This window comes from Neomonachus schauinslandi, chromosome 2, assembly GCF_002201575.2.
Source record: "Neomonachus schauinslandi chromosome 2, ASM220157v2, whole genome shotgun sequence".
In the NCBI taxonomy this organism is placed as follows: domain Eukaryota; kingdom Metazoa; phylum Chordata; class Mammalia; order Carnivora; family Phocidae; genus Neomonachus; species Neomonachus schauinslandi.
In genome coordinates, this window is record NC_058404.1 from 61,467,024 (window position 1) to 61,485,633 (window position 18,610).

At 32.0% G+C, this 18,610-nt stretch overlaps 1 protein-coding gene across 4 annotated transcripts in view; it reads left to right on the forward strand.

Annotated features, from left to right (window-relative positions):
• Window positions 1-18,610, forward strand: part of SPOCK3 (SPARC (osteonectin), cwcv and kazal like domains proteoglycan 3) — a 479,792-nt gene that overhangs the window by 286,687 nt on the left and 174,495 nt on the right. For 3 of the 4 annotated variants that reach the window (XM_021698836.1, XM_021698837.1, XM_021698838.1), the window contains one exon: window positions 8,928-9,051. The exons of the other annotated variant lie outside the window; for it this stretch is intronic. In XM_021698836.1, the coding sequence (XP_021554511.1) occupies window positions 8,928-9,051 (124 nt within the window). The remainder of the gene's footprint in view (window positions 1-8,927; window positions 9,052-18,610) is intronic. 4 annotated transcript variants of the gene reach the window in all.

Consider the following 18,610-nt stretch of genomic DNA (forward strand, 5'->3'; position numbering starts at 1 on the left):
GTTGTGATTACTATAGTTTTGTAGTATTTCTTGAAATCTGGAATTGTGATAGCTCCAGCCTTGTTATTCTTTTTCAAGATTGCCTTGGCTATTTCAGGTCTCGAGTGGTTCCATCCAAATTTTAGTATTATTTGTTCTAGTCCTGTGAAAAATGCTGTTGGTATTTTGATAGGGATTGCATTGGATCTGTAGATGCTTTGGGTAGTAAGGGCATTTTAACAATATTAATTCTTCCAATTCATGGGCATGGAATCAAAAAGACATAACAAGTCTTGGTGAGAAGGTGGAGAAGAAATAACAAGTATTGGTGAGAATGTGGAGAAAAAGGAACCCTTGTGCCTAGTTGGTAGAAATGTAAATTGGTGCAACTACTATGGAAAACAGTATGGAGGTTCCCCAAAAAATTAAAAATAGAAATACCATATGATCCAGTAATTACACTATGAATTATTTACCCAAAGAAAATAAAAACACTAATTTAAAAAGGTGTATGCACCCGTATGTTTATTGCAGCATTATTTACAATAGCCAAGATATGCAAGCAATGTATCCATAGAAGAATGGATAAGGAAAATATGGCTTATATGTATAGGAATACTGGTCAGCCACAAAAAAGAATGAAATCTTGCCATATGTAATGGAATATTATGCAGCCATAGGAAGGATGAAATCTTGCCTTTTGCAACAACATGGACAGATCTGGAGAATCTAAGTGAATTAAGGTGGACTGAGAAAGACAAATACTATATGATTTCACTCATACATGGAATCTAAAACCCAAAACAAATGGATATGCAAACAAAGAAAAAACAGAGTCTGACCTTTTTTAATATGAAGAACAAACTGATGGTTGCCAGAAAGAAGGAAGGTGGGGAGATGGGCAAAATGGGTGAAGAGAAGTGGAAGACACAGGCTTCCCATTATGGAATGAATAAGTGATAGGAATAAAGGGCACAACATAGGGAATTCAGTCAATGATACTGTAGTAGTGTTATATGTTGACACATGGTAGCTACACTTGCAGTGAGTATAGCATAATGTAGAAACATATTGAATCACTATGTTGTACAACTGAAACTAATGTAACATTGTGTTTCAACTATACTCAAAAACAAATTAAAAAGAACAAAAAAAGACATATTTGATCACACAGACTATTTTCTCATGTCTCTTGGTAAATGTTGTATTATTAGTCATTTTATTTTAGTAGATATTTTTCTCTTTTTAAGTTGCATATCTGCCATTGTTATTTTAAAAATGTGAATATGTTCTTTCCAAATATAAAATCTCCTTGATCTTTAAGAGTCACCCCTTCTTGTGAACTAAATCTTAGTTCAGACTTTGCTCGGTGTAGGCATTGTAGAACTATTTCATGTTAAAGTAATAATTAGTTAATGTTTAAAAGCTCACTTTGTTTATGAACATTAATAATTGAAAAAACAAAGAATTTCTGAATTATTATTTTAAATATAGGAAGCTAGACTTCATAAACATTCTCATGTCTGGAATGAAATTACACCTGTCTATGCAAATTAAATAGAACCAATTCATGTATTAGTAAATTAATATTTGTATTGATTCCCTAAATCAGAATCACATGTATGGTGATATATTATTTATTGCACTCTATATAAATTTCAGTTTTAATCAGCCAGATATGTACTCTAGACAACACATATTGGTGTAGATCCTTTTTTAAGTAAAATTTGAAGTAATTGTCATTTTTCACCTGTTAAGTAAAACAGATATAGAAATTTATGAAATACGGGATGTGGTTTTCCATGACATTTAAAACTTTATATATACATTATAGCAAGGAAAACATTAGTGATAAAGTAAAAAATTGAACACTTGAAGTCCATATCTGTAATTATAAGCACTAGAAATTTGAGCAAGATAATTAAGCTCCCTCCACCTCTCTATTTCTAGCTTCAGAATTTAAAAAATAACACATATTGTATATGATTGCTAAAATAATATATATTACTGCAATATATGAGTCTAGCACGTAATAGACTATCAACACACATGAAAATCTAAACTTTAATTTGTGTAAATACTTGACTCAGTTCCTAAAATATTGTTTGATGAAATTTTATTGGCTTGAAAACAAAAAGCAACTTTCCAGTTCTTCTTCCAATGAATACATTTATACATACTTGTTAATTAGATAATTGGTTTATCATATTTAAGATCATGAATTCTCAATCTGTTGGTCTGTATTTTGCTGGAAGTAGATTTATGGACATTTCTAATCCATAATAACTCCATCAATGACTAAATTTTACACAGTCAACATCCTTTGCAGTTGAATATACTTTCCCAAAGCTAAATAAAGAGGGCTTTAGTAATTAAAATAATGTTTGAAATTAATTATGTGGAAACAGTAAGGACTACAAACTGAATTTGGCATCATCTACATTTTATACATTTTAAACCTTTATTACTCATTCAGTCCATTGGGGATCAGACTGAGAAAGAGATTATAAGTGTCATTTATAGTAATGTCTATATTGAAATTTGAAGTTATTCATTGATGTCTTTAATAATTGTAAATATGCTCACTGTTTAATGAAAAAATTATTTACTTGATGGACTGTATCATTCAATTATCATAACTTGTCCATGATTCAAATCTCACAATGATAACATAGCTTTAAAATAAGGTCAGGGAAACATTCTTTGACAGAAAATTAGCCTCACTAATTGGCTTATTGTGTTAGCAAAACCTACATTCAAATATACTGGTTATTGAAATAGACCTCACTTAAATTGTATTCTACTTAAGTAGCAATATAACTCTACAATATTATTTTAACATTTGATCAAAGAAAGTGTGGAACATTATAAATTATCCACATCTCTTTAAAGTCTAAATTCTGATGTTCAATTTTATTACTCTGTAAAAAAATATGCTTCCTAAATCACTAATTACTTTTATTTCCTGGCAACAGTACTGTATGATTTAAGTTGACTTGGTAAATACAGTTCATGATAAGAATCTATTACTACAATCAATCTTTAGAATGCGTTCAATTTATGCTTAGAATAGTTTTTAAAGATACATTTTATTAATTACTCCTATTATTGAATTTTGAAATACATCTACAAGTGAGCCTTTTCTATGAATCTTAGTTCTTTGTAATATATAAGGAACAAGTAGAGTTTCTGTTCATATTGCAGAATAAATTATGCCAATTTATTTTTAATATTTGTAGTTTAGTAGCTATAGTTAATAATGTTTCCAATATAAATAAATGTTTGTTTTGTATTTGTAGAATATGTCTTTTTACTTAAAATTAAAATTGATTGTTTATGCCTTGATTCATTGCTTAGACTACTGTCATCACAGTACAAAAATCATGGGAAGCAAATAGTGGCTACTACAGTTTTAATAAGTTCTGTATAAGGCTTTTGAACTTTTGCCCCAAAAGATAATTTCCTGCACCTTGCTAATACCATCTGTCTTTTTCTAAGACCCATGGCAAAAAAAAGTAATAAGAGCAGCCTTGTTTCTTGAAGTGTTACGGCCAATAGGAAATGAATCATAAGTTGTTAGTTGTGTCTTAAGAAAGAATTCTTCCACAAGTCTGGCAGAACTTGAAAAGCTGACTGCCCAAAGGAATTGAAATGTTAGGTGTATTTTTTTTTAATTTTTTTCTCTTTATTTTTTATTGTTATGTTTATCACCATACATCACATCATTAGTTGTTTTTTTTTTTTTTGAATGTCTGAGTTTTAATTTTTTTTTATTCTTAGGTTAATCCCCATACATTACATCATTAGTTTTAGATGAAGTGTTCCATGATTCATTGTTTGTGCATAACACCCAGTGCTCCATGCAGAATGTGCCCTCCTCAATACCCACCACCAGGCTAACCCATCCTCCCACCCCCCCCCTCTAGAACCCTCAGTTTGTTTTTCAGAGTCCATCGTCTCTCATGGTTCGTCTACCCCTCCGATTTCCCCCGCTTCATTCTTCCCCTCCCGCTACCTTCTTCTTCTTCTTTTTTTTTTTCCTTAACATATATTGCATTATTTGTTTCAGAGGTACAGATCTGAGATTCAACAGTCTTGCACAATTCACAGCGCTTACCAGAGCTGAAATGTTAGGTGTATTAACCAGACAAGAAGTACATCACATCAGGCTGTCCTCAGCTGGGATATTCACAGAATATCTGTGTTCACTTGAATGTTGTTTTATCAGATTAAAATAAAATTCTTTTGTTGAAGCAAAGTTAATATAAGTGCACATAGAAAGAAGCAAATACACTTAAGGAATTAAGTCTTATATATGAATGATTCCCCTCCTAAGGTAAATATATAATTAATAAATTGACTTTTTTTCTGTTTGCATATTTATGGCCTAAAGAAATGAGAATTTATTATGTGTGATGTCAGATTTAAAAACCTGACTTTTAGAAAAATATATAATTATTTGTAGTATAAATATATATTTTTTATTTTTATGGTTTATTGATGATGCTGTTTGATATTATAATACAAATATTATTTAATTCTTAGGTATACCTCCATAGTAATTATGTCTCTTTAAGCAAAGCCATATTGTATCTTCCCTCTTTCACTAGTTATCACAAGACTGGGCTTCCTCCTTTCGTTTGCTACCTTGAGATAGCTGAAGTTTGCACCTTTAGCATTCCAATCTGTCTCTTGCCCCACTCAACATCATCCTTCACACCATAATGATATATTTGTTTCACTTGGTAACACTGTCAAGTTCTAAAATCATAACATATGGCATGTATGCACTGTCTGTGTTTCTAATTTTTGAGTATCTTTGTATAAGTAATTTTATTAAAGATTTATAGACTCATGGAATGCTCAGGATCAAATGATCCAAACTGATGAAGCCTAGCATTGTATAAGGGAAGAAATTAAGACCCAGGGAGGTTACTGACTTGTCAAGACTGATTAATGACATGGTCATGTATAAAAATTAAATCAAACTGGAATGAGATTTTTTTTTTTCCTGCTAACCATTTCGGTAACATCTTTGTGCTCTTTCCAAAATCAATGTAAATCTTAAAACATGGACATGGTACTCAAATTATATTGTTAAAATGCACAACATGATTAACTAAACAGAAAACCAAATAGACCATAATTAAATAAATAGATGTAGCAGTAATTAACATTGTAGTTATTAGAAAAATAAGGGACTGTTGAGCTTTCATGTGTGACTGCTGCTTCAGTATTAACCCTGAAGACCAGAGTGAAAGATACATCAGGAGCACAGGAGACAGCTCAGGTAATAAGAAGATGCTACAACGCAACTGCCTCAAAATAAGTCATGTAAAGGAGCCCTAGCAATAGTATAAATTCTTTTGAGTAGTTTAATTTTCTACCTCCTAGAAACATAATAACAGGCATATTGGTATGAAGCTAACTTAGTGCCTGAAAGGTGGAATATTTAAATAAGAAGATTTTGAGAAAAATCCTTGACTTTGTCATAGATTATCATTTAATTGCTTCAATTCTTTGGCTTCAAAAATACAATTTTTTTTTGCTCTTTAAGGGAAAGGATTATGACCATATATAGGTTGCCACTGTAAGTCAGTAAATAAATTTTTAACTCAAGTCTTCAAAATTGAAGTATGTAGTTTTGAAAAATAGTTCTCTTAAAGGTAGACCTTTGAGAAGTTTATTCTAGCAGAGTTCCTATTGGAAGAGTGGTTTCTAAATAATTTCAGAATTTTGCAGCCAGCTTGAATTTTGTACTTCATTAAGGGGGGAAATTTTATTGCCCCCTTTGATAATAATTCAAAATAATTAACTGCTAATGGCTTTTGGTATATCAAAAAATTAGACTTACTTTCAAAGGTTAACAATCTTTTACATTTAGAATACTCAGAATAATATGCCTAGTGATGCTTTTGCTTATGCTAGTTTCTTACCTGTCATTCCTCCTGCCACAAATGCCAGACACTCAATTCTGATAGCCTGAGCCAGCTCTGCCTTTTCCTAAGCCCTTCACTTTGCCCATCTTGGACTTCCTTGACTGTCTCTCACTTAGAAGCACAATTGTTCTTCCTTAAATAGGACCTTCAAAATGTAATTAAAAATCAAACAAAAAAAGAAAATCTCCACTACATGTAATTATATATGTTTATGTATTACATAAACTACATAGGTATTAAATTAAACCTTAGACATTTTCAGTTATAACCTCATCTACTTCACTAATTTTCCTAAGAGCAAGACAAGTATTTTAATAGACAAGATTGTGAGTAATGTTAATTCTGAGGAGCATTCCTGATACCAAATCAAACAAATTCTGAATCACATGATAACTTTGATGAAATAGACTCTGGGATGCAAAAATGTCTTCCATGGTGAATGGAATGAGTAGAGATACCACATAGAGCTAGTTGACAGGTGGGGCAATGAGAAGTGTTAAGGGGCAGCAAGATATTTGCAAAGCCTTGCCCAACTCCTGCTTTTAGAAATGATCAGCATTACTCAGAATCCTAAAGCCTCTGTTAATGATAGTTTATTTTTCCTCCAGTGTCTACCATGTTATACTGTTTATTTTGCTTTCACATGTAACTCTTTTATTTTTTCAATTATAGATGTTTTGATTTTTGAAATAAAGAAAGCACATGTCTTATTTGTGTATACCTGGTGACTCCAGTTAGTACATTGTTAATCAACTTATGAATTTGTAGAAGTATTTGTTTTGTCAAATAAGATTTCTAAAAATTCATTTGTATTTATACCTTGATTCTAACATGAATACGTGGCTAGAAAAAGTATATTCTATATTGCCCTTTATGTGCTTAAATGTAAGTTGTCTTTCTACAGAAAACGAAATAATTAATTTTCTTCATGTGTAAATTACATCAGTCTGAGATGATTTAAGAACACATAAAAACTGTAATATTTAGAATTTCAGATTTCAAATTTAGGCTCAAATTTTCTAGACTATTTTGTTAAGTGTAAAGTCTATTCTATAAAGACTATCTTATGATGACAAAACGCTAAGCGCTTTCTTTTGGATTTACGGAATATAATAAAATGTTCATGATTCACAGTTCATTCTCCAGGTGTTATGGTATAAATAGTATATATTAAAATATGAATATTGGTTAGCTTACCCTCATCTAATGCATTTATTTAAAAATAAACATAAGTAAATACTGGTTTGGGACATGGTATAGTTTGGCATCAACTCATTCAAAATGCTGGTACAAATAAATATATGCAATATTATAATGTTTATAATGTTGATGATACTTCAGCAAATTTTAACTAGGATGAAGTCTAAATAAAAAATACCATTTTTATTGGTGGACTTTAGGAATTGGAAAGCAATGTTGGCTTTGAAGAGAATAAGGATAACTAAAGTGGTTGTTTTATATAAATATGGTATATATATATATGGTATATATATATATATATATATATATCCCAAAGCATACAGCTTCTTCTAATAAAATGCTTTCTAATACTTTCTAATAAAATACTTTCTATTGATGAGGAAACTGAACTTGGTAATAATTTCTCCTAAGGTATCTGATTGCATAATTTTATGCCTTTTTTGATTATACAATGTGAAAGAACAATGCAAATAGAATATATATATTTTTTATTTCCCTCTGCTCTCCATTTCTGCAATTTATAAGTCTGAAGTGTTATAGAGTAATGTTCCAAGTTTTCCAATTATTGTTTTAATTCCCATTAGAATTTTGTGCCAGTTATTTAATTAGTAATAGCAGCATGGTTATTTTTCCCATTTTATTCTTATGACATGAACTCTGTGGCCAGACAAAATTTTAAAGTAGTCTTTGGGCAAAATTTACAAAATTGACATTAAAAGAAGTGTTAAGAGCTATGATAGTTTCATGAAAAATTTTTGAGAGAAGCAGGGTTGGGGGGAGAAGAAGAGAGAATAAAAAACCTTTTTCTCAATGTCCCTCCAAATTTTATTAAAATTTCAAACACAGTTTGAACTTCTTCCCCTATAATAAAAATATTACTATATTTCTTAATAGTATTTCAGGATCTTTTTTGTAGGTTTGACTTATTCATGAAAAAAATGAAAAGCAAATAGAAGCAAATGTTTCTAGTAAAACATCTTTTCTCATCACAGTAGACACATCAAATTACTCTCTCTACAAACAATTTTAATGAATGAGTACTGATTTATTAAAGAATTTCTAAATATTAAATGTTTTTGAATAGATTCCCTATTATTTTGCTTCTTATTTTTTAGCACTTTACCCTCTGTATGTAAACCGTTCACCTAAATAGGCAGAGCAATAAGCAGTTTAATCAAAGTGGAAAAACAAATAATTCTAAGTGTAGGTAACAGAAAAGAATGGGTTTTCCCAAGTTATTCTAGATCAAAGCCTCAAAATGGATCTATTTGAGTTATTTCTACACAATAAAAAGAGGGCTGGCTATCACTAAACCTACTAATTTGGCTTTCTAAATTTTAGTCATTGCTGGAAAAGTTCTTTATTGCTGTTTTCTCTCAAAATAAGCTTCTCTTATTTTCAGGTACATTGGGTATACCTGGGGAATTAGGTGTTCTTTTCAGTTACTCTTCTTAATGGAATAGTTCTTTATTGCCAAGCAATTGTTGCTTCTGTTTCGGGGATTATCAAAAATACATCACAGCTACAAATTAAAACAAAAAATCTGTATCATTAAACATAACTATGTGACCAGCAGAATATTTCAAAATAATATATTCTTATTTTATTATGGGAATATCTTGATATATGAAATAAAAGATTATAATGAAGAATACCATATTGATTAATGCATTGAAAATGAGCATGGAGTTTACTGTTTATAATTTGCCTTCAAGAGTTGGAATGACATAAAGAAAAGGCATGGCATTAATATCAATTTATGTATTTTAAAAAATTCACTAAGTATGGTTATTGTTGTTGTTTTAACAGCATGAAAGATGCAGGAGTAGGTCATAAGCAACGGAGGGGTCCCATATCATCCACCTGCAAGCAGTGCCCAGTGGTCTATACCAACCCTGTGTGTGGTTCAGATGGTCATACCTACTCTTCTCAGGTAAAGACAATTTAGTCATCGTATGAAACATGTAATGTGTATTTACTATTAAATGAATAAAATTATTAGTTCTCCCATGTAGTCATCCAAATAATTTATTTAGCTTTTAAAACAATGCAAATAATCTCACTGGTTTGGAATCTCATTTAATGTGTATTGGTTTCTCTTATATCAGAATTTTTAAAATTTGAAATACTAAAGTTGTGAACACTCTGAACAGTTAAAAGCAACATTTTCTTTGTTGCTGCTATGAAAGAGGTCAGAAATGTAACCATGTCATAGCATAATGTTAACAATTATTATCATTATAACAGCAATAGCAGCTACCATCTGTCATTATCATTACTTCTTTTATCTCATGTTATTTCCTATAGTATTACTAAAAAGCCTCCAAAAATTCCTTTTAACAAATGAAAAAACCAAAGATCAGAAAGATATAGCAAATGTCACATATTTACTGACATTGAAATCAAGATGTGTTGCCATCTCTGATTTTGTGTCTCTATTCTCTCCTCTACATTATTCTGCCTCTTTTTTTGGTGTCCCATATTATTCAGTTATATAGATTTTTAAGAACTTTACCTAATAAGACATTGATAAATTTTCTTTGATTATGTGACAGGAAGGAATGTAGTCTCACAAGCTCTTACATGAAATTTTGGGGCCAGATAAATTTATGAAATTAGATTTTTAAAAATTATATTTTTTTTAAAAGATAATGTAACATATTGTACTCTGTCCCCATTGAGACCTTTCCCTTTTATTAAACATATTAATATCTTACTAAGGAACTAGATGAATATTCACATTAAATAGAATACATGAAAACTACAAAATAACTTTACTTCAGTTCATATCTGAGTTTCCTTACTGCAAGGGGAGTTCCAAAAAATTTTAGTTACCTGAACATTTTGTTTTGTAGATACCTCTTTATGAACCATCCCTTCTCCTAGTAAATATGTCCTCACAAGCTACACTTGCACTTATAATCACTAATCTTAACAATAGCACTGCAATGATAAGATAGATTCATCCAGTCAATAAATATATGCATAGTATTTATTTGGTGCTAAGTACTGTGTTATCTTGGTGAAGCTGCGATGTGATAATTTGCTGAGGTTTTAAAGGTGTGTATTGCTTGGAGAGAATGGAGACTGTTACTGGTCATTTCAATATAACCTTGATCTTGATGAATTTACCATGGTCCAGAATCTCAGCTTTGACAGTTAAGAAAATTCATGCTTTTGGCACAAGGGAGAATAAATCTATCTCACATTATCAAATCCTACATGATAATGTGTAAATCATGATACTGATTTATTCAATGACGACAAAGGTTGCAGATTGTAATATTCAAATTGGTGGGTAGAGCTACATGGCAAGCAAATTTTAATCTTAATTGTACTTAATTGTACTCAATTAAGATTGTACATTCATTGCTGAACAGGTTGAATCAAGGGAGAGACTGTAATTTTTACTGGCATCTAGCTAGGATAAGCCTGTCTTTCTCAACATTAGAAGTGTATGTGCTGGAGGTACTAGTATGTTTGTGTCCAGAGTGTCCCTGGGAGCGTGCTAACGTTAGTCTACCACCTGTTTGTTTGGGGGTCTCTTAAGGATGTTCCTAGTAGGTGATCAGTTCTGTTCGAATTTATTTTCACAGAACACAAACATAATCATGAGTGATTTCTTCCTTTTGGAACCAGACAGGAGGCTTTGTTTGATGATTTTGGAGAAATGCAATCATATTCCCACCCAAGATTAAATATACCTATCATAAGTAGATTAATTCACATATATTTCCAATTCCATGGGGTTTCCCCCTTCTTCTTTGTACTAAGCATCCTCGAAGAGCCCCCAACTTACAAATCATATGGTTTTATGAATACTGTTAATAAAGCCATTCTAAGTAATCCATTGAATTGTAACCATTCTGAGTAATCCATTGAATAATAAACCATTGCATTATTATTTTAATATTTCTTTGCATATGTATCACTTTCAATGCATGCCTTGACAAAAAAGATGTGGAAAGTACGTGGTTCAAATGAATATGAACTTTTAGTAAATCCCAAATCACCATCCTCATTTCTACTGATTCTAATTTAACTTGGTGAGTTTTCCACTTTAGACCACCAATACTAATCTTAGAGCAGTGAGGCTGAGCTGTATAAAACAATGCAAACTAAATGGAGATCTTAGCCCAATAAGAACTTATATTAAACAATCCTTAATAATACTTTTTTAAAAGTTTATAAGATTGGAAATTCAAAATAAGGCCCTTATCATTTTTTTTTCCCTTTTCTCTAAAACAAAGTATTGCCCTAGGCTATTTAGATATTGGATCAAGAACAAAGACCACAGAAACAAATGCCTTCTTGAAATGGTAATTTTATTATTTCTCTAGCATCTACTTACCAGAGATGAAAACAGAAGATTGGTGCAGGGGTCACAGATATTTATTTTGGCTCTTGGCTCACTCAACTTTGTCAATAGGCTTAGCAAATTCTGACAGGGGGAGATTTAAACAGCTTTGGGGGACTCATGGGCATTTGAATTCGCAGGAATGGTGAACTCCAAATTCTAGGTTTAGTATGGTCCTTGAAACTCCTTACCTGAGGTTTCCAATCCCTCAGGCTAAGTATTCCTGATATGTTAAATACTGGCCAGAAGCCAGGTACTATCGGCCCAGAGTGTGGGACCTTACATCCAGGATGGAAGCCCAGTCTTGCTCTCCTGGTCTTCCTAACATTTTTCTATATTTTGGTTCCCTTGCATATACAGTTGTTTGTTTGTTTTACTACTACAAATAATCTTCCTTCAGGTTCTATTTTAGCTCCACAATGTTTCCTCATTACCTTCAGCTCAATTTATGGAGAGGAAATTAGAAATCATGTTTCCACTGTACAACTTAATTGGAGATGAGGTCATTACAAAGTATAACAGGTGCAGGAGTTGAGGGATGGGGTAAGAAAAAAGTTATCACAAGGTATCCAAAGGAAGGCTTTAGTCAAATGCCTTAAGATATAATTTTGGAAAGTACATCTCATTACACAGTGTGACCAATTTGGAATAATTATTTTATTGGAGTTCAAGCTCTGAACTTGTCAGCTTGTCTAGAAATCCTCAGCAGAGTATTTTTAAAATGTATACACAAGAAGGCAAAGGAAAGGATGAAAGACTGTGAAAAAATTGATTTACTTGGAAAAATATTGGGACTTTTGTGATTTTTTTGTGAGAACTATTTTTGTAACATCTGATTTTTACCTGTTAAGAAAAACAATTGACACTTTTTATAGAATCCTAGTTAATCTTTCTTTTTAAAGAACAAATGTTTTCTGAATTCTTTTAAATTCAGCAATGCCAGAAAAATAAAAATATAAGTCTGTTCAAGGTTATTTGAGAGGTAATTGTTCCTGAAATTGACACAAAAGATAAAGGTCTTGGTTTCTTTACTTCAGGCAAAGTCTATTTTGATTGTGTTGCTTCATTAAGAACTAGGAATTGTTCTCCAATATAGTATCCATATTAGACCATGGATATATTTGTCACTGACTGGTGTGAATTGGATATTACATTTGCTGGGAAGAAGTCAATAAATAGTATTAGTGTTTTAGAACTCAGCATGGCATTGATAATATAAACTCCCTGGGGACAACACACTGGATGATTTTGAACTTTTTTTTTTTTCATATTATTCATGCACTGCTTGGCAATTGAGCTTAATACTGGTGAATTCTTTAGGAACTAACACTGTTTATAAGAAATTGTGTGTGTGTGTGTGTTTTGAGGGAAGGCAAGTAGAAAGCTTAACCATTTTATACTGGAGCTTCCAACTTTGGCTACAGACATGCTATTTAAATTGTTTTGGGATGGGATCCTGTGAATCTGAATTTTAAAACCTCCTTGGGTGATTTTTATGTGTGGGCATAGTTGAGAACCACTGTTGCATCCCTTCAGATTATTGCATCCCTACAGATTACTTTTTGAATTCTTATTTTTTTAAATAAACTAGACCAACAATAACATTAATGGGGAAGCATTTACTTTTTGTTGCATCTTGAAAAAAATCCCATTTTGTTTCAACATATTACTGTTATGTCTTATTTTTCTTTATTTTGTCCATATTTGAGGTATTCTATTACTTTCTCTTAATAATAGTTGCTAATTCTAGTAGTCCTCTGTACATTTTAAAAGATAACAAATTTCTTGACACCTCACCATTTTGATGTGTTGCATCTATTAATATTTAGTATTTAATTGTCCTGTACCTTCCTCTGAATACTTTGTCTAAGCTGAGATAATTTTATGTTGGAAGATCAACCTTCAGAAACAGATGTACACTGTTTCTATTTGAACTGCTTTTCGGTGTAGGCTAGGTTGTATTTTCGGCTTAGGTATGCCAACTTGATCAAGATTCTAACTACAGCATGTTAACAGAATCATTGACTGGGAGAAGCTCTTAATAGACCACTGAACATTAGAGGAAATAATATGACTGAACTTTATCATAAAATCTCAGATTTGAAAGGAACTCAATAAGACATCTAGTACAAACTTCTACACAGTATGCAGGTGCCTGATAGGATACCATGTTCTGTGAGATAAATGTCTGTATTTGTGGGGAGTTCTAAAGCTTTCCCGTCCTTACATTGATTTGGCTTCCAACACTCCCCGACATTGATCCGGCTTCCAACACTCCCCATTCTTACCACATCAGCATATATCGAAGCACAAAATGCAAACTCTGTTGTCTTCAGTTGTTGGGAAATAAGTGAATTCCTAAATTTTCACTTAAAATGGAGCAAGAGTCTAAAAGATAACCTCATGGGTAGAATATTATTTAATTTTTACAAAACTCAATTCCCAGTTTTTTAGAATTTTTTTGTACATGTTTATTTAGATATGAACTTTGTAAAGAATATTCGTCTTCATTGGATCTGAGACATTCAACATTGTTTTCAGGGAAACCCAACCCTGTATTATGCACTGATACTTAAGCATATTAAGTCATATTTAGTTAAATTATATAATTATGATATTAACTTATTGGAACAGACTTTAGGAACAAAAAAAGTGAAGTGGTGGTAAGCATAAAACTCAGCTTACAGAAATGAGGAAGTTTGGAGTCATTTATTAGTGTACAGTGTTTAGCATGCTATGGACATCAATTATTTCCCTGGAGGTCAATTGAGGGTGAACTTCCAATGTAATTTTGTTAACCAAAAAAATATTCATTCAGGAGAAACTAACTAATATGTTCTTCTTCTGTAAATATTACATGTTTGGGTTAAATATCATTACCAAATAAAGGTGAAATATAATTTCTTAATCAGCTGAATATGAACAAGTTATTTAGAAATAATCACTGAGTTTTCATAAGGAAATTTCATAAGGAAAATATTGAGTAAAAATAAATTCTAATTATTTTGTTCTTCAATCCTGGATTTATTTTCTTCTCAGAATATTCTATATGTATGGAATATAAAGTGTTGAGCATTTAGCATTTTATATATACTCATTCATATTATTAGTGTATTTAAATGCACACAGAAAGGTAAGGGAAATAATTTATAGTGATGAATGATTTTTGTTTTCCAAAAAGAAAAAGGAAAATTAAGAAAATTAGGTTTAAACATGAAAACCATGTGCCATGTCTATAAAAGGATTGTTAGAGCAAACTAACTGCTTCTATTGTTAAATATTCAGACAATTCTTCCACCTTCTCAGTTATAAATAATGCAATATGTTATTGCTATGGCAATGGACATTTTTGCCTTGCTTCTAAATTGTTTAACTCACTAAATCATTTTTCTGCAACTTGTATTATATTGAAGAAATTTAACTTCATTTTTATTTTCTACTACAATATACTTTAATACCATAATTATCTTTGGAAGGTGACTTGTTGAAGTTAAGCGAGCACACTGTATTTTTGAATGTTAGTGCTCTAATCTCTCTCCATACTCCAAATATGTGCCCCTTTTTCTCCAGGAGATTGCTCTGTTGATTATGTTATACCTCTCTTTCTTTAACCTTAATGTAGACATAGGCACACTTGCTTGGCTTGTTTAAGACTCTTGAGTTATATATCTTGGTAGCTGCCATTCAGTGAGTGTGGGATAAAGTTTTAACTAACTTTTAAATTTATATTTTGATGTGTTTTTGAGATTATAACCTTTTTATTTTTGTGTTAGTGACTGTGCTAAATTGGCCTTTCACAAAAAAGTGATATTATAGGTTTTTTTGTAATTTTACTAATTTATTTAATTATTTTTAACACCTTAGGAAGATGAAAAGTTGGCAAATTTATGTCTGTTTCACACATTTGTCTTTGAAATATTGATAATCAATAAATCTAAATCTAAAAGATTTCGATCCAATGGTGTGTGTCTGCCATATCCTTTTCAGTGACTACATGGGCAAATTTGTATTTTCCCACAATACTCTATGATCACTGTATGTCGTAATGTCGTTTAATTTCCCTCCACCCTAAATGTGCTCTACCAAGGAAATTAGCCTTATTATGTGAATTGGCAATGGATTAAATATGCTATTGCATCTGAAGCAAGTCAATTAAACAAAAGCAAACTGAAACTGGGAGGCAAGAAATTATAATATAGAAACTAGGAGGAAAAAAAATACTATCAATAGCTAGAATCAGGAAATTTGAAGATGAACACCTTGCAAAAGAATGTTACAGTAGGTTTTACATGAAAATATTGTGATGTATACGAATTAGAAGATCGTCTAAACAGCTATACGCCCAGTAAAAATAAAGCGGAAAGTATCTGTCATTGAGAACTAAGAATATGAAAAGTAGCCTATTTCTCTCTGAAGTAGCCTTGGGTAATAAGGCTATTATTATGGTATAATATTTATACCTTTGAACCTGTTCTTTATGCATCTGGGTTTTTGGATTACACTACCTCCAAGCAGAGGTCAGGAAAGCTCCAGTATAAGAAGTAAAATTTAAGGGATTTCATGTAGACAGTATTCTTGATATTTGGAACCCCAACATAAATTCTTTCTGTAGAAAAGTATTGGTAATTCAAGTTCCTAAGGATTTTATTTTGCAGACTCTGCTCACACATAAGTAAATAAATATTATAAATGGAAGTGACATGCTTATATAACAGAAATAAACTAATAAACAAAATGAGAAAAGACAACACGAGCAAGAGTGAACAATGCCAAAAACAATAATAGCATAACCATATTTAAGTTTCAGATATCTAAAATACTAAAATCGGGGTGCCTGGGTGGCTCAGTCGTTAAGCATCTGCTTTCGGCTCAGGTCATGATCCCAGGGTCCTGGGATCGAGCCCCACATTGGGCTCCCTGCTCCGTGGGGAGCCTGCTTCTCCCTCTCCCACTCCCCCTGCTTGTGTTCCCTCTCTCGCTGTGTCTCTCTCTGTCAAATAAATAAGTAAAATCTTAAAAAAATAAAAATAAAAAAAATAAAATACTAAAATCATTAGACAAACAAGTAGGTATACTGAAACATACAAATACTATGTAAAATATTTTTAATGCGTGAAATGTTTAAAGACTTAAAGTGATTTTGAAATATACAAACAAAACCAATATAATTTCAAAAAATACTAAATTTGTAAAAGAACCAAATATAATTTATTCAATTAAAATAAAACTTTTTAATTAAAATTAAATGGATATGGGGCGCCTGGGTGGCTCAGCCGTTAAGCGTCTGCCTTCAGCTCAGGTCATGATCCCAGGTCCTGGGATCGAGCCCTGCATCGGGCTCCCTGCTCCACGGGAAGCCTGCTTCTCCCTCTCCTACTCCCCCTGCTTGTGTTCCCTCTCTCACTGTGTCTCTCTCTGTCAAATAAATAAATAAAATCTTTAAAAAAAAATTAAATGGATAGATTAAATATCAGATTAGATGAAGAGAATTAATGACCTACAGTATATGTGTGTATGTGAATATAGACCTATATGTATAAAACAGAAAATATATGTAACAAGAATAAACTGTTATATATGTAATTACATATGTTTGTGTGTATTTCAGAAAAAAAGCTCACATATTTCAGAAAATACTTCAGAAAAATGATCCAAAAAGGGAAATAAAGAATAGAAAGTAGAATGAAAAGGTATAAAAAAATTGTTCTGAAATATAAAAGGAGAAACCAGAAATAATAAGGTGGAGAAGGATAGTAAAAGAAAAACTGAACATTTTCTAGAAATGTTGAAAGGCATGAATTCACAATACAGGAAGTACAATGTGCACAAGATAAATAAGATAAACAAGAAGAAATTCAAATCTAGACACATTGTAGTGAAATGACAGATTAATAAAATAAAATCTAACCAGACCAAAAAAGTTTAAAATATTATATCATTACACCAACAAAAATTATCTCAAAGGATTAATGGGATTTTAAAAATACACTTAAAATATTGAAAGAAAATTTTAAAAATTTCAAAACAAGTACTTCAGGAGAAAATATTGTCCAAATTTTCTACACAAAAATCCTTGAAAAGATTGTACAGAACAAAACAGCCTAGGCCTCTGATTGCAAGATATGCAGAAATATGAGCGACCCATGGAGACTTACCTCCAAACAATACCCCATTTCTCATTTCCACATCTTTTTGGCTTCCAGAGAATTTACCTATAAATACACCACTCCATCAACCATTCCAACTAACATGATCAACAGATGCTGGGACCAGATCCACTCAGTTTGTCTCATGCAGCATTTATTTAAGGCTAGCAGCAAGGAAGCTCCAAGCCGAAGAATGAAACCAATCTACATACAATATTTGCCTCAACAATGTCTCCCTTCCTGCTCTGGGGTCCTTGCCCAACCACCCGAACAAGCCCCATAAATCATCAAGGTTTACCTTAGAAATCTAAGTGGCTTTTGCCTCAATTTTCTCTCTTAGTCTTTGTACTTGGCTTGAGGATCTAATCCGGGTATAGCAGGATGCTTTAGTGATTGCACAGACTCCCACTTGAGTTGAGGGTGACCTGAATGCCTTCTAGGAACAATGTGGTATCATTGATCACTTAAGATTCTTTCTGATCGGGTACTTCGTGTTATAGAAAGAAATTCCTGCAAGGTGCTCATAAAAAATGAGTCCAGACTGTCACCTGGAACTGAATCACTAAGTATAGATTCATTGAGGAGAGATGTCAGTTTCCTGGGAGCTACCTGATCTACCGGTGTTGCTTCCTAAACGTGAAGTTCTCTTAGACCACTGCTGAAGTGCAAATCACCATCTTTTCTGTACGGAGGCATATTCATGCCTGGATTCCATTTAAGAGAACTGTCCCAGCAGTGCACATGGTGTCCTGGAAACAAAATATTATTAAAACTGCTGTGACCTGCAAGTAAGAACTACATTTTTTCCGGGGACACAGGTTGATAGTACATCAAATGTGACCTTCCAGCCCACCGGAAAATGCTTGATTTTCCAATTGAATTAGAATAATTGATTCTACTCCTTGTTTTTGGAGTGATGCTGGAAAGCAGTCTGTTCAACCTGTCCTATTTTTCGAAGCAACCAACTGGTGGCATTGAGCCATCTCACT